The sequence below is a fragment of the Geotrypetes seraphini genome, chromosome 14 (assembly GCF_902459505.1).
Source record: "Geotrypetes seraphini chromosome 14, aGeoSer1.1, whole genome shotgun sequence".
Lineage (NCBI taxonomy): Eukaryota > Metazoa > Chordata > Amphibia > Gymnophiona > Dermophiidae > Geotrypetes > Geotrypetes seraphini.
This window is the reverse complement of record NC_047097.1, coordinates 67,121,575-67,147,027: the sequence shown is the minus strand read 5'-3', so window position 1 is coordinate 67,147,027 and position 25,453 is coordinate 67,121,575. Positions and strand designations below refer to the sequence as shown.

General features: G+C 45.7%; 1 protein-coding gene across 3 annotated transcripts in view; it reads right to left on the bottom strand.

Moving 5' to 3' along the window:
- Positions 1 to 25,453, bottom strand: part of RGMA (repulsive guidance molecule BMP co-receptor a) — a 62,485-nt gene that overhangs the window by 19,633 nt on the left and 17,399 nt on the right. Inside the window, exon 2 of one of the 3 annotated variants that reach the window (XM_033920378.1) lies at positions 19,030 to 19,145. In XM_033920378.1, coding sequence (XP_033776269.1) covers positions 19,030 to 19,145 — 116 coding nt within the window. Of the gene's footprint in view, positions 1 to 5,036; positions 5,080 to 14,796; positions 14,852 to 19,029; positions 19,146 to 25,453 lie in introns of those variants that run through there. The other 2 variants (XM_033920379.1, XM_033920381.1) reach the window with 2 other exon arrangements.

Below are 25,453 nucleotides of genomic sequence, written 5' to 3'. Positions count from 1 at the left end.
GTCCCGTCCCCATGAGTTTTGTTGCTGTCCCTGCCCCATTCCTGTAAGCTCTGCCTTAACCGCACAAACCTCGAACACTTATGATTTTAAAGTGTTCGAGGCTTGCGCATATGAGGACGGAGCTTAGGCATTGGTGGAATGAGGCATTATGACATCACAATCTGAGCTCTAGGATGTTGCTACTTAGAATTTGAAAGTGTTTGAGGCTTGTGCAGATGAGGACGGAGCTTAGGCATTGGTGGAATGAGGCATTATGACATCACAATCTGAGCTCTAGGATGTTGCTACTTAGAATTTGAAAGTGTTTGAGGCTTGTGCAGATGAGGACGGAGCTTAGGCATTGGTGGAATGAGGCATTATGACATCACAATCTGAGCTCTAGGATGTTGCTACTTAGAATTTGAAAGTGTTTGAGGCTTGTGCAGATGAGGATGGAGCTTAGGCATTGGTGGAATGAGGCATTATGACATCACAATCTGAGCTCTAGAATGTTGCTACTTTAGGATTTTAAAGCATTTGAGACTTGTGCAGATGAGGACGGAGCTTGCAGGAATGAGGCAGGGGCAGGAAAAGAACTCACGGGGACAGGATGGGAAAATGAGTTCCCATGGGATGGGGAAAAATTTGTCCCTGTGTCATTCTCTAGTGCGTACTTATTGGGTAGCACAGGGATACCGTGAAAGACTCTGGGGAGAAATTCTAGGGACAGAATCCTTGCACAATGTTTTTTTTTCCAATTGGCATGGTAATTGACCATGCCAGTTGTCAGCCAATCAAAAAGAAATTAAATTACAAATTAAGAGCTCCACGTGGAACTCATAGGACGCCTAGTGATACCTAAGTTGAGGCGCCTAGCGACACCTCTCTGAAAAGTAGGAGTGGTTAGGGGAGGAGAACTGGGATCGTAAACGTAGGCATCGCTAGGCGTACGAGATGGGTGCTGTTAAATTAGGCCCGATAAAGCCTGGCCTAATGCACCAGTGTCTACCTCTAAGGCACCCAGCGATGCCTAAGTCCGCTTAAGCGCTGTGAGGTGCAGAGCGGCGTGTACAACTCAGGCGCACCTAAGACGCTGTTTACAGAATCTGGCCCTTATTGCCTACAAAAGTTGCTCATGGAGTAATTTTAAAAATCGCAGCCTTAGTGCACGGCCATTAATACAGTAAAAGCGGCCATAGCGTAATTGAACGACCCATGCAAGGGCACGCTAAGGCTGCATCTTTCTAAAAAGACCCCATAATTCTATACCAAGTCAGGATTTGTTCAGTAACGGCTGAAGTCTAGACTTTCAAATGAATGCAGCACTGATGGAACCAGCACGAACACTTTTAGAAATGGCTAAGCGAAAAAGGCCGATTCAAGCTGCGGCCGAGAGAAAGCCAACGATCAGCTGTCCAACAGGTACATGTGCAAAAAAGCGATGCCAGGTCAGCGTCCTTGTAGGTCCCTGCTTGGATCCCCTGCGTCTCTGGCCCTCCGCCCGATATCTTGGCAAACTCATGACTTTGTCAAGTGGCCTCCGAACAGCTCAATACGGTCATTGTCGAAGTCTTGGACCTCACACACTTTCACCTGGGGGTGAGTCACCGCTGGCAGTACACCCTGCTGCTGTTGGCACGCTGAACAGCAAGACTTCTTATTTGAGCATTTTAAAAAAGTGAAAACATAAACAAACAAAAGTTGCCCCCACACACGCACACGCCGCTCCCAGCCATCGGCTACCCGCAGCACTGGCAGAGGAGAAAAATCATAGGGCAAAAGCTGAGCTCCTTGGATTTTATTCTCCAGTACAAAGGCTTCTCCCCCATCTACACAGAACGGGTGGGTTTTCCTGTCTAACCGAGAGAAGAAGCAAGAACCGAATGCAAGCGACCATAAACCTTTCTCTGTTACTTATTGAATTTCTAAGTTCACTTGAATGTCCTTTAAATTATGTAAACCACTTTATTTGCTTGATGGAAAGGTGGTATTGCAAGCATTTTTAAACATTAAACTAGAGAATGACACGGTGAAAAAATTGGTCCCCGTCACCGCCCCGTCCCCGTCTCACCATCCTCTGCACCGCCCCGTCACCGCCATTCCCTTCACCGCCCCGTCACCGCCACCCCATTCACCGCCCCGTCACCGCCACTGCCACCCCATTCACCGCCCCGTCACCGTCACCGCTGCATACATAAAAGCCTCAAACGGGTACGATTTTATATACTTTTCTAATATCTCCCCTATGTATCTGCCATTGCTCCCCCCTGTGTCCATATACCATCCCCATGGCATGTCCCCTTTTTGTCTCTGTCCCTATGCCCCATGCACATAATTTCCCCTCTTTCTGTTACCTTCCTGTGTCCAGATTTCCCCTATCTTCCTCTTCCATACCAGTGTGTCTCTTCTTTTCAACCCCATCTAGCTTTTTTCCCTCTTTCTTCCCCCCCCCCTGCTTCTAGCATCTGGCTCACCTGCCTGTCCTTCCCTTTCTTTCCTGCTGTGGGTTTTTCTTTCCGTTTTCATCACCTTGGCCCAGAATCCTTTTCTCTTTCACTCCCTCCTTACAGTCTGAGCCGGGAACACGGGTGATCGCACGGTCCTCGCAGCCCCCACCCGCCTGCCCAATCGATCCTAGTGTTTAGCCAGCTCTCTCCCTTCTCCTCACCTTAATTTGCAGGCTTTCTTTTTCAGCGACCTGCACGCTTTCCCAAAGAGCCGCACACGCGCGGCTGCTCAGTGTTCAATCTTCTGCTCTGCTGCAACTTCCTGTTTCCGGTTGCGTCAGAGCAGAAGATCGAAACTGAGCAGCAGCGGCTCTTTGATAGCGTGCGGGTCGCCGAAAAAGAAAATCTACAAACTAAGGTGAGGAGAAGGGAGAGAGCTGGCTAAACACTAGAATCGATTGGGCAGGCGGGTGTGAGCTGCGGGGACCGCGCGATCCTTCATGCCTCACTGCGGGGACAAGACCCATTCACCGCCCCGCGGGCGGTGAATGGCCTTGTCCCCGTCGCCGCAGCGACTGCTAGTTTTCTTCCCCGTTTTCGGCGGTGACCCGCGGCTAAAATGCGGTGGCCGCGGGTAAACCGCCACCGTGTCATTCTCTACATTAAACACATAGGCCATATCAAGGCAAATTTCCAACTTGCTGACGCGTCTTAATTAGGTTATCACAAACAATATGTCTCTCGGGAACTTCTTCACTAAAGCATGCTGAAGTTTTGCCCTTACACTTGGTGCAATGTTTAAACACATAGGGCCATATTCTGTAAATAGTGCCTTCAAATAGGCAACGGTAGGCTGACATGCGGCTGGCGCTTTTGTAGGCGGCTGCTGGTTTAGGTACCGTCTACAGAATTTGGTTCCTAGCGAGTGCAAAAAAACAGCATCTGGCCTGTAGTTACTACACAAGCCAGACATTTATCACCCGGCCAATGCGTCCATTTTATCTGCCAATGTGGTTGTCATGGCCCACCGTGAAGGGAAAAAAAAAATCTAATGTAATCTTTGATTTTTTTTTATACTGATTCATCCCAACAGGAGGGCTCGACTCGGTTAACAAATATTAATAAAATTATACGGGAGATTAGAACAGAAACTACACCCCTCTTCTCCGAAACTGCGATAGCGGTTTTTAGCGCAGAGAGCCGCGCTGGATGGCCCGCGCTGCTCCCGACGCTCATTGAGTTCCTACCATACACTAATTCAATATGCAGCTTACGCTCGTCACGCAGTTCCCTTCCCATAACACAGCATGCAGCTAGGGCCCGATTCTAGTAATGGTGTTTAAAAAGGGGTAAAACCTCTAGCCGAAACATGAATCGTGTCGAGTCTTTTTGTTTCATCCAATAAATTGATTCAACGTAGCCCATTTGGTCTTCGTCTCCTTTGCTGTGGTTTTGCTTGTTTGGTTCTACAAAGGATTTTGCCTTCTTCTGTTTTTGCTCGCTTAAAAATAGGTGCCAGCATTAAGCCCTATTCTATACATGAAGTGGTTCTGGTACCAGTTAAGTGGGGTCTCCTCGAGTCACGGCTTGTAGGCAATCTTTGCCACTTAGTAAACCGTGCTAAGGCTCCAAGTCAATGTGGTTCTAAGACTTTATATCAGGGTGGATTTGATTTAAATCACTAGTCAGAAAGATGTCATTTAAATCAAGCCCATGACATTATGAATGGATTAATGGCATTCGTTTGCCAAAAAATGTAAACATTGCATGAATATACAGCCTCATGCTACATAATTAGAAACTAATACTTATTTCATAATGAGCAACTTTTCGAGTATCAGGCTAGGACAAAAATCTCTTTTTAGATCTGTAATAGAGAATGTCACAGGGACAAATTTGTCCCTGTCCCCGCTGTAACTCAATTTATCAGTCCCTGCGAGTTTTGTTGCTGTCCCTGTCCCATTCCCATAAGCTCTGCCTTAACTGCACAGGCCTCAACACTTATGATTTTAAAGTGTTTGAGGCTTGCGCATATGAAGACGGAGCTTAGGCATTGGTGGAATGAGGCATTATGGCATCACAATCTGAGCTCTAGAATGTTGCTACTAGGATTTTAAAGTGTTTGAAGCTTATGCAGATGAGGACGGAGCTTAGGCATTGGTGGAATGAGGCATTATGACATCACAATCTGAGCTCTAGAATGTTGCTACTTAGGATTTTAAAGTGTCTGAGGCTTGTGCAGATGAGGACGGAGCTTAGGCATTGGTGGAATGAGGCATTATGACATCACAACCTGAGCTCTAGAATGTTGCTACTTAGGATTTTAAAGTGTCTGAGGCTTGTGCAGATGAGGACGGAGCTCAGGCATTGGTGGAATGAGACATTATGACATCACAATCTGAGCTCTAGAATGTTGCTACTTAGGATTTTAAAGTGTCTGAGGCTTGTGCAGATGAGGACGGAGCTTAGGCATTGGTGGAATGAGGCATTATGACATTACAACCTGAGCTCTAGAATGTTGCTACTTAGGATTTTCAAGTGTTTGAGGTTTTATGGTTATCACCTTTACATTTGTTACTTTTGTGAGGTCACCACAAAATCGAAACGCACCTTGGACAGGCATCCACTGCGCTTTCATCCCTCTTACTTATTCCTGAAAATCCTTGTCCACTGAGTTGTAAAATGCCTCAGAGGACTTCTCTTTATATGAAAGGATGGTGGGAAGGGCCTCTCTACATTGGCTTCTAACAAAAAAAAAAAAAAAAAAAAGAGGGCTATTAGGAGCTGTACAGAACATTCCAGCACTTTTCATACCTCATAGAATAAGTTCCCTGCAGGGTTGACCTTTTCTTCTCCTCTGAAATCCCTTTAGGCTGGCCAGGATCTGGCTGCTTTCATGGTTTACCGAGCTCCATTTTGGTAAACAACAACAAAATGCCCCCTTGATGGATTGATTTTTACAGCATGAATGGAGCGTGATGAGTTGAATTTAAATAACAGGGAGGGAGGGGGGAGGGGCTGAAAGAGCCGAACAGTGCAAGCCAGTGTGAAAAGTCCTTGTGTAGAGCTCTGCAGCTAATACATCCTTCTGGCAAACGCCTTTGAACTGCTAATCAAGAAGTATCCTGCACAATAGACTGCTTATTACTCTGTATAACAAAAGGGGCCTAGAAATGGCAGAGTGGTTTTTTTTTTTTTTGTCTTGACTGGGCTCCAAGAGGGGGGTGAAAATCAGCCCTGAGAAAGGAGCCCCAGGAAGACAGCTCCTAAGCCTGAGCCCAAAATAAAAGCCCTGGCAATTTGCTCTCAAGTAAAACCCAATAGACCAATAAATTACACATGTGCAAAGGAATTAGATCAGGTTTCAGTTCGGCTGGAGGGAGGAGGGAGAAGGAGAGTCCTTCAAAGAGGCTGTGTTTCTTTTTATGTGTGTCTAAAAGATGAAGATACCAGGCAGGGGCCGTAGATAACTTAAGGCAAGTGGGCCTACCTTTCCTTCAGGATTCTAGTTTAAAGACAAAATTTTAAAAATAAAGTCACCGGTTAAGCCAGCTTACAAATCCTACCAACAGGCTATAGGAGATGCACCCATGTTGCACACAGAGGCAGGAGCATATGGTGGATGATGGCAGATAAAGACCAAAAAAGGTACATCCAGTATAGATTTAGGACTGCCATTTTTCCTATAGGTGAGCCCCCTCATTCCATTGCTCTTTTGGGCTGAACTGGACACATCCCTCCAACACTAGCGCTTTGTAGGTCAGGAGTAGGCAGGTCCGGTCCTCGAGAGCCACAGGCAGGTCAGGTTTTCATTGTGGACATCCTGAAAACCTGCCCTGACTTTGGCTCTCGAGGACCGGAACTGCCTCCCCCTGACCTAGGTTTACCCTGGTCTTTTTTTGGATTGCATTATAGTTTTGGCTTCAACTTTTCTTATTCTCTGGGAGGGTCATTTCTGAAAAAATACAATTGCTTAATTTTGTTCCTGAGTTTAACTCGTAGTCTTGGATCTCAAACCCCAGTCCACATAAATGACAGCAGATAAGAAGACCTGTATGGTCCATCCAGTCCACCCAACAAGGAAGCAACTCTACAGACCGTAACACCTCTTAATGCCCCGTTTAGAGCAGTGTTTCTCAACTTGGTCCTGGAGTCCCCCTTGCCAGCCAGGTTTTCAAGATATCCACAATAAACATGCATATACTTGATTTGCCTACACTGCCTCCATTATATGCAAATGACTTTCCATACACATTCATTGTGGAAATCCTGAAAACCTGACTGGCAAGGGGGTTCTCCAGGACCGAGTTGAGAAACACTGGTTTAGAGTATGGAGCTCATTTAAATTTTACTTTCTATTTAGGGCTTCTTTGTGGTTTACAATTTTGTCACTGTCTTTGTCACCATCACATCTCCCCAGGAGAGTATTCCAGATATCTACTACCCCTCTCTATGATAATGAAAATATAAGGAGTTAGACTTAGGGACATGGAGGGCTGACACCATTAGTTCCAGCTATGGTGTTCCCAGCACTTAAGGTGGAGCTTCCCAAACCTAACCCAGTGACCCCAGAACCGTTCAGAATTTCAAGATATCCACCCTGACAACCTCCACCCCTCACAAATACCGATACACTCAAGTCTTTCAAAGATCCTACTGAACATGCAAGAGATACAGTAAGAGTTGTATGCACATTGATTCAGCTGTATGCAACTATCTCATGTTTATTCATTAGGGGTATCTTGCAAAATCTGATCTAATCTCTCTGCACATGTGTTTTTAATTGGTCTAGTGGGTTCTACACTCTCTCATTCTAAAAAGAAGCTCCGGAATGAGGGGGGAATAGGATGAAGTTCAGAGGTGATAGGCTCAGGAGTAATCTAAGAAAATACCTTATTTTTTTTTTTTTTTTTTTAAGTTCAGAACAAGTTTTATTGGTTTTATGAATATATAGATAATGACAATTGAAATAACATATTACAATGATAATTCGAGGTGCATAGCACAGTAGGTATATGAACATGCATATGAAGAGATTGGATCAAGTGTATATCGATCTTATACATATTCAAGTGAAAACATTCCAAAACGGATATCGAAAATAGTCCAAACCGGATTAAGAGGCCCAGCACATATATCTTATGCAAATTCACTGCTGATCTCTTGAAAGTCCAACTGGCTGCAAGATCCCACGAGAAGAAGAGATTTACCAGCCAAATTCTTTTTCAGAAAAGTCTCTTCAACTCAAGCTGGAGTTGCTCTTTGACTTAGAGGAAAAAGATAGCCACACTTCAAAAGATGTTCATGGGCTAAAGGGTCATGGATTTGATATATCGTCTTTCTGTGGTACAAGCAAAGTGGTTCACATTCGTGACACCTGCAGGTACTTTCTCTGTCCCTAAACTAGATTAAGTCAACGATTTTGCTTCTAACTGGACAGTGGAGGTAATGAAAGACTTTCCCCAAAGTCACTCAAAGTCGATGATTTGATTTGAAACATTTTATAATAACATAGCAGACCAGATAACCATATAATAACTATAGCAGAGCAGATCACAATTAAAACAGAACCTCAGATACCATTGACTACTTTAACCCTAAACTTCTCTAGAACATAAGAATAGCCTTACTGGGTCAGACCATCTTCACGGTGGCCAATCCAGGTCTCAAGTACATGGCAAAAAACCAAATAGTAGCAACAATCCATGCTACCGATCCAGGAGGCTTCCCCCATGTCTGTCTCAATAGATAGACTATGGACTTTTCCTCCAGGAACTTGCCCAAACTTTTTTTTTTTTTTTTTTTAAACCAGCTACCTTCACCGCTCTTACCATATCTTCTGGTAATGTGTTCCAGAGCTTTAACTATTCTCTGAATGAAAAAAAAAATATTTTCTCCTGTTGGTTTTAAAACTATTTCCCTATAATATATTGAGTGTTCCCTAGTTTTTGTAATTTTTGATGATGAAGTAAAAAAAAAAAATAAAAAAAATCGATCCACTTGTACCCCATTCTACACCACTCAGGATTTTGTACACTTCCCCATGCCACCGCCGCCGGGGAATAGGCTGCTGCCGCTGCCGCCATCGGGAACAGGCCGAGATCTCCCTCTTTCTCTTCTCCACAGGGACGACCAACTCTTTTTTCCAAGCTGAAGAGCCCCAACCTCCCGTGAGAAGCTTTTCTTTAAAGAGAGTATATTGTTTCATGCAAAAATAGAAAAAATGGAGAATCATATTAGAGTCAGGAATCTTCGTTTCCTAAATTTCCCAATAACGCATTTCCCTTCTCCTTTGGAGCTGGTAAGAACGTATATGAGGAAGATTTTGCAATATTCTGAAGGGGATAATTTTCAACCTGATAACCTCTATTATGTTCCGAGGGCTACTAGGGAGGAGGGTGCGGAAGGGGAAATTGATAAATTAGTTTCTCCAGATAGTTTCAATCTTTCCCAGTTTCTAGAATCATCTAAAGACACAATAACAAAACGTGCTACACTACTGGTAGTCTATTTTGAAACTATATTTTACTAAAAAAACAGGCTGTTTTGTGGCCAAAGCATTCTCATATTTCCTGATGTCTCTAAGCAGACTCAAATGACCAGGAAGCAGTTCCTAGCACTAAGGCCTAAGGCCTTGGCGATGGGTGCAACCTTCTTCTTAAAATTTCTCTGTCAATGCCTTATTTCCTATGCAAGTGATAAATATGTCTTTTTAGACCCAGTCCAGTTAGAAGGTTTTCTAAAAGATAAACCGGTTCAAACATTATCTTAGACTTATTTAGTTATTTGTAACTAGGGAGGATTATTGAAGGAATGTCTAGAAACAGGTGCCACATTCTGCCTGTTTAACTATTTTTCCTTACTAAATTTATGTTGCTTTAAGGAAGGTATTGTCGGCCAGATAATGTGGGCTATATCACTGAATGATTTTATTTTTCCTTTGTAAATGTTTATGATATTGGTGGATTTTCCTGAGTTTGTTATATATATAAATTATAACAAATGAATAAATAAATTAAAAAAATAAGCTTTTCTACATTTGCTACACTCATTGGTACGACTTAATTTCTGTGACCCCTGTATAGGTTTATGTCTCCTGATACGGAAAAATAATAAGAAAAATGTAATTGCCCCAGGTTAGACCTCTCCAGTCTGATTTAATTTTATCCAGATCGAGGAAGTCAAATCAAATCAAATGAAATCCTGCAACTGTGTCGATTCTGCGCATGAATCTTAACTCTGAAGCCTCTGAATCCTGGTGAAACTGAGCTGGTCCAAGTGCAAGCAGAGGTTACCGAAACAGCTGTCACGAGCTATTGATTGCTCATATCTTTCAGTGAGCTTTTTCCTAGAGCATCCATTTACCTTGAATCCAGCCCCAGCATGCTCTGCGGCAAGCAAAGCCTACCGAATTTCACAGCCAACTTATGGCGTTCAGCTTAATTCTCCACCAACTTTTTGCGCTTTGCCTAAAACATCTTCTGAGTTAATCCAATAGAATGGGTCAATTCCAACTTGCCAAAAGCCCGAATGGGAATAACATCAAAATCACATTGCTACATAAACACCAGTAAAATCGGCTCATTGGTTCCCGAGGGCCCACTTTCCTTCCCATTCAAATGGAGTCAATGTCTAGGGCAAGCGTGGAGCTAGGGGAGATTTTAAAACTGACAAATACACTAGTCCAACCAAACACGTCTTAATTGGAACAGAAAACACTCCAAGGGTCCGATATCTCAAAGGGCTTTCCCACTGATACATTGTACTGTAGAAGACAGCTTTGAGAACTCTTCTCCATGGACCTAGCAAGAGCGGGACTTGCAAAAGGCAAAAGAGAGATAACTCATCCACTAGACCTATCAGAGCTCAATGAGTGATTTAAAGTGAGAAAGGTGAATTTAAGACTCCGCCAGCAGCTGGTTTGGATTTCAGGCCGTCTCCAGTGACTGATTCCGAGGAGGGAAGAGACAGTTCACAGAACATCCGAGAGTGCTGAAGGGGTTACTGAGGTCCATTTTTGCTCTTGGCAGCTAGATATTATCTCATATCCTGTCTTGTAGACTATGTCCTGATGTTTTCGGTGGAAATCACCTCCAGCTCAGGCCACTCTACGCACTGCAATCAATCTAAAGGCAGGTGCTACTTAAAACACGAGGGGCCGCCGAAAAGTTCTCAGCCCAGTCGACAAAATTGGGACAGCTTCCAGCGATTTTCCACTTTTTTTCATTTCATGGGAAAAAATACAGAACGAAAAAAGTGGAAAAAAAATCGCTGGACTAAGCGTATAGCCCTCGATGGAGACTGCCCCAACTTTGTTGGTTGGGCAGAGAACTTTTCAGCGGCCCTTCGCAAATACATGTCCTTATTCAATCATTTATTTAGGTCAAGTTATATTTCACACATCTTAGCAAGACATTAAATAAAAATCAAAGCCAAGAAAACCAATTGAAATAAAATGAAACATATCAAAATATTAGGAAAATAGAAGTCTTAATTGTCTCACTGGAATTTTAAATAACCAATTTCCAACAGATGGCAAAGTGTTTCTAGAAATTTGACCAGATACTGTAACAGCACATTCTGTAGGTGAGAATTTTCTGCATTATTTTCACAGAGAGAAAATCCAACAAGCTTTGCTCAAAGGAATGTAAAAATCGATTAGTTACGTACCATCAAAAGGCTTGGCCCGATATGGCTTATCCGCAGTTTCAATTTTACGCAACAGATCTGGTGAAACAACGATCTAAGCATTCCATATATAAAGGTCCCAGAACAGCGGCTCTTGAGAGCCACCAATGGGCCAGGTTTTCAGGATATTCCCAATGGATGGAGGAATAGCTTAGTGGTTACAGTAGCAGAGAGAGCAGCGTTCAAATCCCACCGTTCCTTGTGACCTTGGCTCAGGGCCCCTTTTACAAAGCCACGGTAGCGATGCTCCTGCGGCAAATGCACCAAAGCACATTCAATTCCTACAGGCTTCGGTGTGTTTGCTGCGGGAGAATCGCTACCGCAGTGGTAACAGCTCCGACGCTCATAGGAATTCTATGCTCATAGCCGGCACTAAAAACTGCACTACAGTTTTGTAAAAAGGGGGTTGGGGGGTTAAACCTTGACTGCCTCAAGTACAAACATAGATTGTTTGTCCCCCCCCCTATGGACAGTGAAATACCTCTTGTTCCTGAATGTAATTCACTTTAAGCTACTCCTAGAGCAGTCTCTCAAACTATGTGCCATGGCACAGTGATGTGCCCCGAGAGATTCTGGGTGTGCCATGAGAGATTGTGGAATCTGACATTATTTTTAAAAATTACTTTCATAAGTATACACTAGAATAGATAACATGGGCATCGTGCACGCAAGAGTCTGTCAATGTTATGAGCATCTGTGTGCATAAGGATACAACCACCCAGAAAAGCATCATTCTTTGACGTGATTGGTCCTTGAAAATTAATGGCAAGTCATTTTCGTTTTATTTTTAATTCAGTGGTTATCCTAACTTGAGCAACAAAGCAATCAAGGCTTTGTTATCGTTTGGATCTTCTTATCTTTGCAAACTGAGAGAAATTAAATCGAAAAAAAGAGAACGAATGTAGATGGTGGATGATGAAATGCGTGTTTGCTTGTCGACTATCGAGCCGCATGTTGAGTTAATTTGCCCTCAAAAACAAGCACATCCATCGCATTGATGAGCAATTCTATTCTATCTACTTCAGTTTCACTGTTGTTACCATTACCCATAAATAGTTTAAAGAACTTTTAAATAAATAACTCTCAAATTTAATTATTTGTTTTGCATTTTTATTATTTCAATTATAATGTGCCACAAAAAACATTTGCTCCGTTTAGTGTGCCACAGCTAAAAACGTTTGAGGGACAGTGTCTTAGAGATTTGCATACAATGGGAGATGGTAGGCATGCAAATTTCCTCTGCGCATATTCATTAGGGATATCCTGAAAATCTCACCTGTTGCTATCTCTCGAGGTCTGTGAGCGAAGCCCAAGGTCCTAGAACAAGGGTGGGCAACCGGAGTCTTCAAGGGTCACAGTTCAGTCGAGTTGTTTGTGGCCGAGGACCGCCCCCTGGCCTAGAGCAATGGTTTACAACCCAGTCCTCAGGGACCGCCTGGATTTTCAGGATATTCACAATGAACACGCATGAGATGCACTTGCATGCACTGCAATCCATCTCTTGCAAATACTTTATGGGTATCCTGTGAATCTGATGGATAGGTATGTCCCAAGCATTGGGTTATGTCTCTGCCCTCTATTGCAGTGGATCCAACCCAGAACCTTGGGACAAGCCCAGCCAGCCAGGTTTTTTAGGATATCCACGAGGTAAAATTCCATGCACTACCTCCATCCTATGGAAATCTGTGTCATGCATATTCATTATGGATATCCTGAAAACCTGACTGGGTAGGAGACCCAAGAACTGCGCTGAGAACTCTTGGTCTGTAAATGAGACGAGAAGTCCAAGAATATGTCTATTTGAAGCCTATTTTCAAAAGGCAATTAAGGCACCCACATATCTTTTTAAAACAAACTCCTAGATTAGTGCATCACATCTCTGTGTGCCTTGATACGCCGGCGCAGGCTGACTGCCTACACGACGTGCCTCTCGCTGCGAGAAGCATGTCCTGTACGCAGTCAGCTGTCATTGCCGCCTCTCCTCTTCGCTGGTGCCTCTCTTCCTCCAGCACCTCCCACCCTACCACCGCCGGTAATTGTAGGCTCAGGCTGGAGGGCACCGGCGCGTGTGCGGGCATCGATGCGATGACATCACACACGCGTGCGACATTGTTGCTTCGATATTTGCGCATGTCCAGATGCCCTCCAGCCACGGCCCCGCGTTTCGTGTGCCGCGGCTTCAAAACGTTTGTGGCAAGCTGTCCGACACCTCAACGCCACCGAAATGGTCACGTACACTTTTTCACCTGCTCTGAACGTAGCGTAAATGGAATGTTTGCGCACAGAGTATACACACGCACACACGCACTCTCTGCCAGTCCTGCTCTACCCAAACCATGCACCAGAAACATGTAGACAGCACGCGTGACAGTACGCACCGTCTTCTCACCCAGCATGCTTGGCTGTGCAACTTTGGAAAAGATTTTTTCCTGCATGCAAAACAGCTGTATGCACAAACACCTTTATTAAAAATTACCAGCTATACTGGAAGAGTTTTGTCTTTTTATCGTCTATCAGTCTACATTGCCCCGCGCGTTAACCCCGTGCTACGCGCCAAAACCTAACGGCAGCTCAATGGAGGCGTTAGCATCTAGCGCGCACTAAAACTGCTGGCGCAGCTTAGTATAAGGAGCCCTATAGCTTCAGACCTCATCCACCCGGGACATGACTTCATTTTTTTATGTCCATACTGGGGGGGGGGATGAATGAGAAATGAAGTTTGAACATCTCCTAACCAGTGTTCCCTCTAAGCGGGCGGGTGTTGTGAGCAAACTTTTTTCACCGTGAGCCAAAAATATCGGGCGCCAGCAAGTTATGAGCCAACTCGCCCGATTCTCCTCTCGCCGCCCTGCCATCTGCCGTACGCCTCTTCCGATTGTGCGCTGTGACGAGAAACGTGTGCGCTGCGATGTAATATTTTGTGCGCCAGCGCAGCTTAGCGGGAACACTGGTTCAAATGGTTTTATTTATTTCCCCAAATTTATTTTTGTTATACGCATTGAAAATATTTGATATTGCGTTTAAATCAAAATCTCAATAAACTTGAAACGAGTGCCCGTGAGATTGTGGGAGGGTTAAATACTCAAAACTTAGAAGTTTTTGCTACGCCAGCTTTCTGGTATCTTTACATACAGTGGCGTACCTAGCATATGTAACATCCGGGGCCCATCATTTTTTGGCACCCCCCCCATCTGTAAGAAAAACATGATTTTTAGTAACAAACCACACGTCACACATGAGTACCTAGGAAAAGGCAGCATCTTACATATTGCAGTGAGCAGTACATCAATACACCCATTGTAAAACTAAACAAGCCAGACCAGCACAGATCAATCCTACACCGTCAATCCTAACAGAAAACACACAGAACACAGAAAACACCTTCGCCTAGTAAGGAATATGTAATCACAAACTAACCCCTCCCTCTTTTACAAAACTGTAGTGTGGATTTTAGCTACGGAGGTAACAGCTCTGATGCTCATAAAATTCTGAGCATCAGAGCTGCTACCACCAAGGCTGGTGCTAAAAACGCTTCACAGTTTTGTAAAAGGGGGGATAAAATAAAAATACATAGACAAAGGTTAAATTGAACCAGCAAGAAGCTGGACTCTGCATACAATGCTTCACAGAAACAGTGACACATGTCTCCTAAAGCAATAAATAAATAGAAATTTTTTTCTACCTTTGTCTTCTGTGGTTTCTCCTTTCCTCATCTTCTTGTAACTCTCTTCCTTCCATCCACTGTCTGCCGTCTCTCTTCCCCTATATGGCATCTTCTCTCCTTCTATGCCCCTTCCAGAAACTGTATGCCTCCCCCTTCCATCTCTCCTTTCACCCCATTGGTCTGGCATCTCTCTCCTCGCCTTCCCTCTCCCACACCTCTCCTCATAGTCTGGTATCTCCCCTTCCCTGATTCTCTGGCATCTCTCTCCTTTCCTTTTCTTCCATCTTTCGTTCCCCCTCCATGCTCTCACATCTCCCCCTTCCTTTTCCCTTAGACTGGCATACCTTCCTCCTATGCTCCAAGCCCTGGCATCTCCTTTAATTCCCTCCCTCATCTTCCTTCTCCCTCCAGCTGGGTACCGCAACACTCTTCCCTGCAGCTCTGCACTTCCCCACAATTGCCATGCTTCGGTTCCTCTTCTTCCTTCCTTCCTCCCCCCCCCCCCCGCGGGACCCTGCGGCACCATCAACTCTTACTCCCTCTAATGTCGGCCCTGCAGCTCCAGACTTCCTCGCACCTTCTCCCCTCCCCCTTTGGATCGCTATTATTTTAAATGTTATAGCCGCAGAGCTGTATCCATCAGTGGAGATGTCTAACCTCGGCCTGCCCCGGAACTCTTACTGCAGCAGCCGCCCGTCTAGGCAGGAACAGGAAGTCACTGTTGCAGTAAGAGTTCCGGGGCAGGCCGAGGTTAGACATCTCCACTGATGGATACAGCTCTGCGGCTATAACATTTAAAATAATAGCGATCCAAAGGGGGAGGGGAGAAGGTGCGAGGAAGTCTGGAGCTGCAGGGCCGACATTAGAGGGAGTAAGAGTTGATGGTGCCGCAGGGTCCCGCGGGGGGGGGGGGGGGAGGAAGGAAGGAAGAAGAGGAACCGAAGCATGGCAATTGTGGGGAAGTGCAGAGCTGCAGGAGCTGTTATAGCCTCCCCTTACCTTTGCGACGCGTGTGTGCGCTGTGAAGAGAAACTTGTGCGCTGCGATATAATATTTTGTGCGTGAGCGCAGGCCAACGCAGCTTAGCGGGAACACTGCTCCTAACCTTCAGTTACCTAACTCAGGAAGGCTGGCAAACTTGAGTTCTGTGCAAACAGGGCCCTTGGCTACGCTGCTGGCTTCCGGGTGCCGACTGCCATGCCGTTCTCTTTAACCTGTCCCATATTCTTTAGCTAAAAAACGAATTCTCCAATCATCCAAAAGAAATACCAGCCAAAGAAAAATCATTTTCATCTTTAATTACATTTTTACTTGGCTGGTAGATTTTTTGACTGGACCATCGAGTACCCGAATAAAAATTCAGCTAAACCGTTCTGGGCTCCCTTGGGAGAACAGAATCGAAAATTGAATGAATAAATAAATCTTGTCTCTGCCATTTCTGGTTAAAGATATTGTTTTCGGGGTAAAAGGGCTGATGCCCAGTTTTTGCATGAACGTACATTTCTCCCGGTTGCAGGGTCAAATGTTTTTGACCACCTAATTAGCGTTACTTATCTAACACAAGCGTTAATCCCATGTTGTAATGAATACTAGGGATGAGTTTCAAAATCAATTGGTAATTTTATCATCTAAAAAGGGCCCCCCCCCCCCTCAGCAGCTCAAAATTTCTGAAAGTGAGAGGAAGGCTTCCAGAGATGTTAAAGATTTGGGCAGAAATTCTCCTAATATCCAAGAAATACAGTCTCCAGTACTGGCCCTACGCACCTTTTAAATATGCTGTCCATTTAAACTTTTACTTTTCAATGTGAATATTTGTCCCTCTATTGTTCAATGTATTTTTTCTCTCAGCTAGAACCTGTGAGCCAATGGTGTCGGGTAATAGGGACTTAAAAAAAATATCTCCTTTCCCCTTAACCACATTTTAATTCAATTGATGCCTACAGCTGGTTTAAAGAAAGGTTTGGACAATTTCCAGGAGAAAAAGTCCATAGTCTGTTATTGACAAAGGCATTGGGGGAAGCCACTTTTTGCCCCGGATCGGTAGCATGGAATGTTGATACTCTTTGGGGGTTCTAGAATCTTTGGGGTTCCGGAATCTTGCTCTTCTTTGACATTCTGCATGGAATCTTAAGACTCTTTGGGGTTCTAGAATCTTTTGTTACTCTTTGGGATTCTTGAACTTTGCTACTCCTTGGGTTTTGGCCAGGTATTAGGGTCCTGGATTGGCCACTGTGAGAACGGGCCACTGGGCTTGATGGACCATTGGACTGATCCAATAAGGCTATTCTTATGTTCTTACTTTTGTCTCACGTCTAGCCCTGGGATGAGGATTCTTACAAGAGCCTCTGGGGCTCCTTCTCCCTAGATCCCTGCAGCAGACAAAAGCCATTTATCACCCTATCAGAGAGATGTCCAATAAGCCAAAATAAACCATGCAGCCACGAATCTAGCAAAGGAACACGGGCTTGTTTTAGGAACTTATTTTGACAAACAACTTTCTTGTTACTTCCAATGGATGAGCAACAGAACCTGTTTCAACAAAAAGAAGCGAACAGATCCGAGGTGATTTATCTCAAGTAGGACGCATTAAAAGCAATTACCGAAGCACCTATTCCAGCGCCTTTGAAAGGGGGCACTTTAAAACCGATATCATCTGGGGTTTGATCTGCTGAGAAAGTGGCGTGCCGCTGGTTTTATTTGCTTGCAACGTTGTTAGAGCCAATTCAAAGCTACAGAGCCCTGGTTTCGGCTGGATCCTGGGGCACAGCGGGTGGGCAGCAGGGTGCCACTTGCCTCGAATGAGCTGCCCGGAGCTTCAGTTCCAATATTTGCAGGGAAGTGTGTGGTGCAGTGATTAGAGCTCCAGCTCCAGCATCCTGGGGTTGTGGGTTCAAATCCCACACTGCTCCTTATGATCCTGGGCAAGTCACTTAATCCCCCAGTGCCCCAGGTTCATTAGATAGAGTATGAGCCCACCGGGACAGATACGGAAAAATGCTTGAACACCTGAATAATTTGTAATCCGCATAGAATTGTAGGATATGGGGAAAAGAAATACATAAAAATAGTATATGGAGACCCTCAGAATTACTCAACCCAGCCATGCAATCAAGCATTCTGATGTATTTGCAAAGCTCCCCTCTTTATCCCAAGCCCCCACCCCTTCCCCCCCAAATAAAGGAGCAACTGTGAAGGCTGAATGATCAGTGCCCATATTTGCAGAAGGCATATTCCATCTCTTGCATTATGATTAGAACACAATTTTAGACATTAAACAATTCTCCCCAGCAGACCGTCACGATCTGGATTAATACAAATGACCAGCCATCTAGAAAATGGGACCCCCCCCCCCCAAAAAAAAAAAAAGAAAACAAAACCACACACATAGCTCTGGCCATGCGTTACTGGATGCGATTGGCAGAGATCTCTAGTGCAGATTCGACTTTCCAGCTTTTTTTTTTTTTTTCCAAGGCAGAAGGAGAGAAAAATGTGCACTCAGTCTGCCATCCCCTCCCCCAACAACAACAAGGGGCTCAGGGCTTGGAGGAATTCACGGGCAACCCAGCTGCCAAAAATATTGTGAAAATCTAAAGGGGATTCATTAGAAACAGATGGCTGCTTCAGTCTTGATTTTCTGCATGGCCCCGTCTCCCCCCCCCCCCCCAAATAAAATAAACAGCAAGGAGTTTAATCATGCCAATACACGCGTAACTGGCCCCCTCTCTGCTCCAGATCCAGGGGAAAAAAAAAAAAAAAGTTCGGTGCTTGGGAGGAAAATTGCCAGGAAAATTGTTTAAAAAAAAAAAAGACTGGGATTTTTTTTTTTTCCAAGTTTACATTCTGATTTCTGGCCCTTGGAAGAGATCTAAAAAGTTGATGCTAGTTTATTTAAGGGGGTACAGCAAAAGGAGAGAGAGCAGTCCTGATTCCCCAGTTCCTTACATCTAGAAAAGGATGTTTTTCAACTTTTTATATTCTCCTCTCCCCGTGCAAGCCATCATCCACCCTGTTTTATTGTGTATTAAGAAGGAAAGGTCTCCCCATTGCCCTTACACCACTTAACCAGGGATAAGAGACACGGGTCCCTGACCCGGAGAGCTCTACAAGCTGCAATAAGCTCAGATGACTTTAACCTTTCTTCTACCCAGAGCTGGAGGTGGCTGCATGGAATCTCCCCCCCCCCCCCCCCCCCTCTGAAACCAGTGCACTGATGTCTTTGCATTCAACTCAGAGCAAGCCAAGTCACCTTACCTGCCGGGAAGATGCAGAGGAAAGCGGCGAAGATCTGGACGAATCCCAGGGCTGTGGGTCCTGCCCCTCTCCCCATACCCATCCATCCAGCTCGGGCTAGAACCGCTATCCTCTCCCTGGAAGAAGGGGTGAGAGAAAAACATCAAGTCACCCTCGAGCCAGAGAGACCTGTTGCCCAGCGCAGGACCGTGGCGAGACTGCAGCCTCCTCCCCTCCCGAGCAGGCAGCACAAAGCCGTGAATTACACGGCTAGGGCGCAGGCAGGCTCTTCCCTTCCGCCCGGGCTGCACCAATCGGGAGGGGAGGAGGAGGAGGCATGAATTCAATCCATTATGCTCCCGAAACCCGAGCTTGCCAAGGAATGAGCCTCTCTGCAAAGAGCTCATGGAAAACCTGCAGCTGCAAGCAGCAGAGCAGTGGCATGGCCTGGGCTGCCTTCAAGAGGGCCTCCCAACCTCTCTGGCCTTTGCTGTGCATGCATTCCTGTAGCAAAACCTGTCTTTTATTGTTCTCGTTCGTTTTGATGGGCTGGGTGGCAGCCCTCCAATAGGGCATCCCTGCGTTCAAAACATGGCACTTGATCAGGGCAAGGCTGAAAGCCATTTGCAAAGTCACCGCTTTCGAAATGCCATTTTCTGGTAGAGGGCCTAGCTCCGCACCAGTATTGAACAAGCTTCCTTCAGTGTCCAGAGAGGATGTGCAATCAGGTGGGTGCCTGTGCTTTCTAGCCGTGACATTTCAGCCTGGTCATGGCTGCTAATGCCAGAAAAATTCCCCCGGTAGGCAGGGCTGAATTTTCCAAACCGGTTCCGAGGACTCCACAGCCCATTCTGTTTTCAGGATATCCCCCAAGGTATATGCATGAGGTACCTTCAATTTAGGATACACAGTTTTCACTTTATATATCTTGTGCACGGGCCCCGAGGATCTCCTGGAAATTCGGATGGCTGTGGGATCTCCAGGACATGTGTGGAAACCAGGGGCCTGGGCCCATCCACTTTTTGCTCAGGCCCAACTTCTAGGGCATGCACCATTTACTGATATATCAAATGTAAATGATAACCTGATGTAGCTCGTGAGGGTCCCAAGCCCTGCCAACTGAAGACATCCTCAGCATGAACTCCTGGGATGGGGGACAAGGAGGAAATGCCTTGTGCCCACCATCGGCCCACCCACAATCACCTTCTGGCATAGTAAGCATATGTGTAAGTGATGCCTCCCATGGGGGAAAGGTGCTGGAGATTTTATACACACACACTTCTTCCATAGTCATGGGAGTCAGGGGCAGAGCTGGCCTGTGACTATGGAAAAATCGTAAATACCTTTTAAAGCCAACTGACCCACCTCCACCACCCTCCTGCCTCTCTCCACACCTTATCTGGTGGTCTAGCGGTGAAGTGTGGCAGAAGCGATTTTCCAATGTTCCTGCCCCAGGCTAAGCCAACAACAGAAATGGCTGCCACGAGTTCCCGCTGTAGTCTCGTGAGACCACGGGAACTCACAGCAGCCATTTTTGTTGACGGCTCTACACGGGGCAGGAGCGTAGGAAGATCGCTCCTGCCCCACTACACTGCTAGACCACAGGGTAAGAAGTGGAAAGGTCTGGGAGGCGGGGATGGGTCAGGGTCTAGAGACTTGCGAATAACCAAAGTTGTGAGTCCTAATAAACCCATGAATTTGGAGAGAGAATATATATATATTCCACTTAAATCCTAAGCAGATTACAATGGAACGTAACAAAACTTGACACAATATCACTTCAATAAAACAGAAGAACATCACAAACATTAAAACTACTACGAAACTATTAGCTCTCAAACTATCTTTAAAACAAAACTAAACTAAAACAGGTTACAATTCAAAGAATCTGCTACAAATCTGTTCCAAAGATCATCCATTCTAATAAAATGTCTTTAAAAAAAACCACACAAAATGAGTTTTTTAACAGTTGGGTCCTTTAACAAAGGGTGACGGGACAAAAGCGCATGAGACTTTGGCGCGCCGACAATTTGGCGCAAGACCCCAGTGCGCTGCCTAAAAAGTTACTTTTAAAGAGCTCCGACGGGGGCTGTGGGGGGAACTCCCCCACTTTACTTCATACTCTTCGCGCTGCCTTTGGGGTGGGGTGTGGGGGGTGCAACCCCCCCATTATAGAGAAAACGTAACTTTTTCCTAAAAAAAAAAAATAAAAAATCGGGAAAAAGTTACGTTTACTCTATAATGGAGGGTTCCAACCCCCCAACCACCCCCCAACGGCAGCGCGAAGAGTATGAAGTAAACTGGGGGGAGGTTCCCCACTCACACCCTGCGTCGGAGCTCTTCAAAAGTAACTTTTTAGGCGGCGTTCTGGGGTCTTGCGCCGATTTGTCTGCGCTGCAATGTCGGCGCGCCGAAGCCCCGTGCGCGAACGATCCACTAAGGTGCGGTAGCCATAATGGCGCCTGCATAGGCGCAGACTTTGACGCAATGGCGTCGCACACATGTGCGCATGCGTATGACATCATCACGGTGACGGCCGCGCATGCCACAAAGGCTTCCAGACGTGGCCTCTGAGTTCGGGACTTCCAAAACCTGGACAAACTGCCGGGTTTTGGAAATCCCTTCGGGCGTCCAGACAGCCCTCTAAAAAGAGGACATGTCCGGTAACCCTATATAACCCTGAGCGTGTTTAGGTGCATATCCTGTTGATAACTGACCCCTGTTGCAGGCAGAGCCGAAACACTGGCTCATGTCGGGTCCTTAAAATTAAGTTACCTGTCTTTGCACCAATTCTTAAAGCCCTCTGCTTTTTTTTTTTTTCTTTCTTTTTACATTACATTAAAACACATTTATAAACTGCATTTTACCAACTTGAGTTCAAAGTGGCTAACAAGAAAAGATAGCTGAATAACCTCCAGGAATTCCATAAAATCTATTATCTACGTTACTCACAATACAAATTTCCTAAATTTAAAAAAAAGTCTTTAACAATTTATTTATTCAATTTTCTATAGTGTTCTCCCAGGGGAGTTCATGACAGTTTACATAAATTTATTCGGGTACTCAAGCATGTTTCCCTGTCTGTCCTGGTGGGCTCACAATCTATCTAATATACCTGGAGCAATGGCGGGGGGGGGGGGGGTTTAAGTGACTTGTCCAGGGTCATAAGGAGCAGCGTGGGTTTGAACCCACAACCTCAGGGTGCTGAGGCTGTAGCTTTAACCACTGCGTGCTGGGTTTTATTTTTTCATAACCATGGTGGGGATAACACAAGCCCCGTCGATTTTGTATAGACCTTCCACGTGGAATTCTCCTGGCAATTTGGATCCACATTTGCAGGTTTTCCAAAACTCTCATAGAACAGGGCATTGAGAGACTGGAAGCCACTCCTGGGCGCATTAAACGCAACGTATCCACTCAATTGATGCAGGCTGTCCATGAGTTATCAAAGGATACCAGTATTGTGATACGTTCCGCCGGTAAGGGTGGGGGCATAGTGGTCATGGACACTGTTCCATATGCCACTGAAGCCAGGCGTCAACTAGAGGACACGCAGTTTTATACACGTTTGCTTAGTGATCCTACTGTGGAAATCTCTGAAATTATTTACCACTAGTGTTTTAGCCCGTTACATTAACGGGTGCTAGAGTAGATGTCTGTCTGTCTGGGTTTTTTTTTTTAAATTTGTCTCTCTCTCCTTGGACACTGTCCAAGTAATCATCAGTGCAGACATGAAAACTGCCAATCAAGTGGAGAAGGCTTCATCTAAGGCAAGGCAGATATTGGGTTGTATCAATAGAAGTTTCGTCAGCCGAAAGCCTGAAGTCATAATGCCGTTGTACAGGGCCATGGTGAGACCTCATCTGGAGTACTGTGTGCAATTCTGGAGGCCACATTACAGTAAAGATGTGCGCAGAATTGAATCGGTTCAGCGGACGGCCGCCAGGATGATCTCGGGGCTCAAGGGTCTCTCGTATGAAGAGAGACTGAACAAATTGCAGCTCTACACTCTCGAGGAACATAGGGAGAGGGGAGACACGATCGAAACATTTAAGTACTTCACGGGACGTGTCGAAGTGGAAGATGATATTTTCTTTCTCAAGGGACCCTCGGCCACAAGAGGGCACCCGCTCAAACTCAGGGGCGGAAAATTTCACAGCGACACCAGAAAGTATTTCTTCACAGAGAGAGTGGTTGATCATTGGAACAAGCTTCCAACGCAGGTGATCGAGGCAGACTGATGACCCGGAAGTTAACCAGGCGCTGGCTGATAGTTAGAGCAGTGCTCGGTTAGTTTGCCGCATAACCCCCCCCCCTCCATTTTTACAACCCCCCACAACGCGGCGCGATCTATATTAAGTAAAGTGGGGGGTTTCCCCCCACGCCCCCCTAAAAACATTAATTTTCTTCGGCGCGCACCACCGCGCTGCGCTCAATTGTCTGCACGCGCTTTTGACCTGACACCAAGCAAACCTGCCTCAAACTGAAGGAGGCACAGCTTACAGGAAGGCTTTGGGGACTGGTCCCTAGCTTCTGACTCTAGCCCTGAAACTCCCTAGAGCAAAGTGGTTCCAGTTTGGGGTTTTAGGATGCACACAGCTGAACAAGGGGAAAAAAAATGGAATCTGTACTGAAGGATTTCGATGACAAGAGTGTCCGAAAAGGCACAAGAACTGCTGAAAACCCAGCCAGGGCAAAAGCCTGCCACAGTGAAGCAAGGAGATCCCGTCAGAGGGAACTGTCACACGTGTCTTGCGCTGTGCCGTTGGTTGGGACATGTCGTAACTCACCCTAGTGCTTTGTTGTGCAGGTGAGATAGTGTAGAAGTTTGGTGAATGGAGCTGACTGAATCTCCACCCAGAAAACACACAGCCCTGTCAGTTTTACAGTAAAGATTTCTGAACACCACGAAGAATGCGGAGACTTTTTCTTCACCCCCCCCCCACCCTAGTCCAGGACAGCCTAAGGGTGTAGAAGTGAATTTCCCGTCTGCACAGGAATGAACACCTGGTGCCCTCCTTCATAGCGAGGACAGTGGGTGGGGGAAGGAGCGCTATAGGTTAAAATCACTTCTTGGGAAACTGAGCATTTCGATGATCCAGCCAGAGGCAGCTACTTGCGCTTGTACGTGGCGTGAAAAGGTGTAACCATAAAACCACTGGACCTATGATAAAACATTAGCTCCCTCTTTTACAAAGGTGCGCAAAGCACGCGCTAAATCAACACGTGTGCTAACCACATGACATGCACGCATTGGCGTTTAGCGCACGCTAAAAAGCTTAGCGCACCTTTGTAAAACGCCAACACGTGCCTGTTATCCTATGGACGCGTTAGCGGTTAGTGCACGTTGATTGAAACATAGAAACATAGAAACATAGAAGTCGACGGCAGATAAGGGCCAAGGCCCATCCAGTCTGCCCACCCTAATGACCCTCCCCTGCCTTTACTTTGCGAATAGAACCCACGTGTCGATCCCATTTGGCCTTAAAATCAGGCACGCTGTTGGCCTCAATCACCTGAAGTGGAAGACCATTCCAGCGATCCACCACCCTTTCGGTGAAAAAGAACTTCCTGGTGTCACCGTGCAGTTTCCCGCCTCTGATTTTCCACGGGTGTCCTCTTGTTGCCGTGGGACCCCTGAAAAAGAAGATATCTTCTTCTACCTCGATGCGGCCCGTGAGATACTTGAACGTCTCGATCATGTCTCCCCTCTCCCTGCGCTCCTCGAGCGAGTATAGCTGTAATTTATCTAACCGTTCTTCGTACGGGAGATCCTTCAGTCCCGAGACCATCCGGGTGGCCATTCTCTGGACCGATTCCAGCCTCAGCACATCCTTACGGTAATGTGGCCTCCAGAATTGCACACAGTATTCCAGGTGCGGTCTCACCATGGATCTATACAAAGGCATAATGACTTCAGGCTTACGGCTGACGAAACCCCTGCTTATGCAACCTATGATTTGTCTTGCCTTGGAAGAAGCTTGCTCCACTTGATTGGCGGCCTTCATGTCCTCACTGACGATCACCCCTAAGTCTCGTTCTGCAACTGTTGAGTGCGCGCTAAATCCGCACTAAAACGCTTAGCGCACCTTTGTAAAACGCCAACACGTGCTTGTAATTATATGGACGCGTTAGCGGTTAGCGCATGTGTTGATTTAGCGTGCGCTAAATCCGCACTAAAACGCTTAGCGCACCTTTGTAAAACGCCAACGCGTGCTTGTAATTATATGGACGCGTTAGCGGTTAGCGCATGTGTTGATTTAGCGTGCGCTAAATCCACACTAAAACGCTTAGCGCACCTTTGTAAAACGCCAACGCGTGCTTGTAATTATATGGACGCGTTAGCGCATGTGTTGATTTAGCGTGCGCTAAATCCACACTAAAACGCTTAGCGCACCTTTGTAAAACGCCATCACGTGCTTGTAATTATATGGACGTGTTAGCG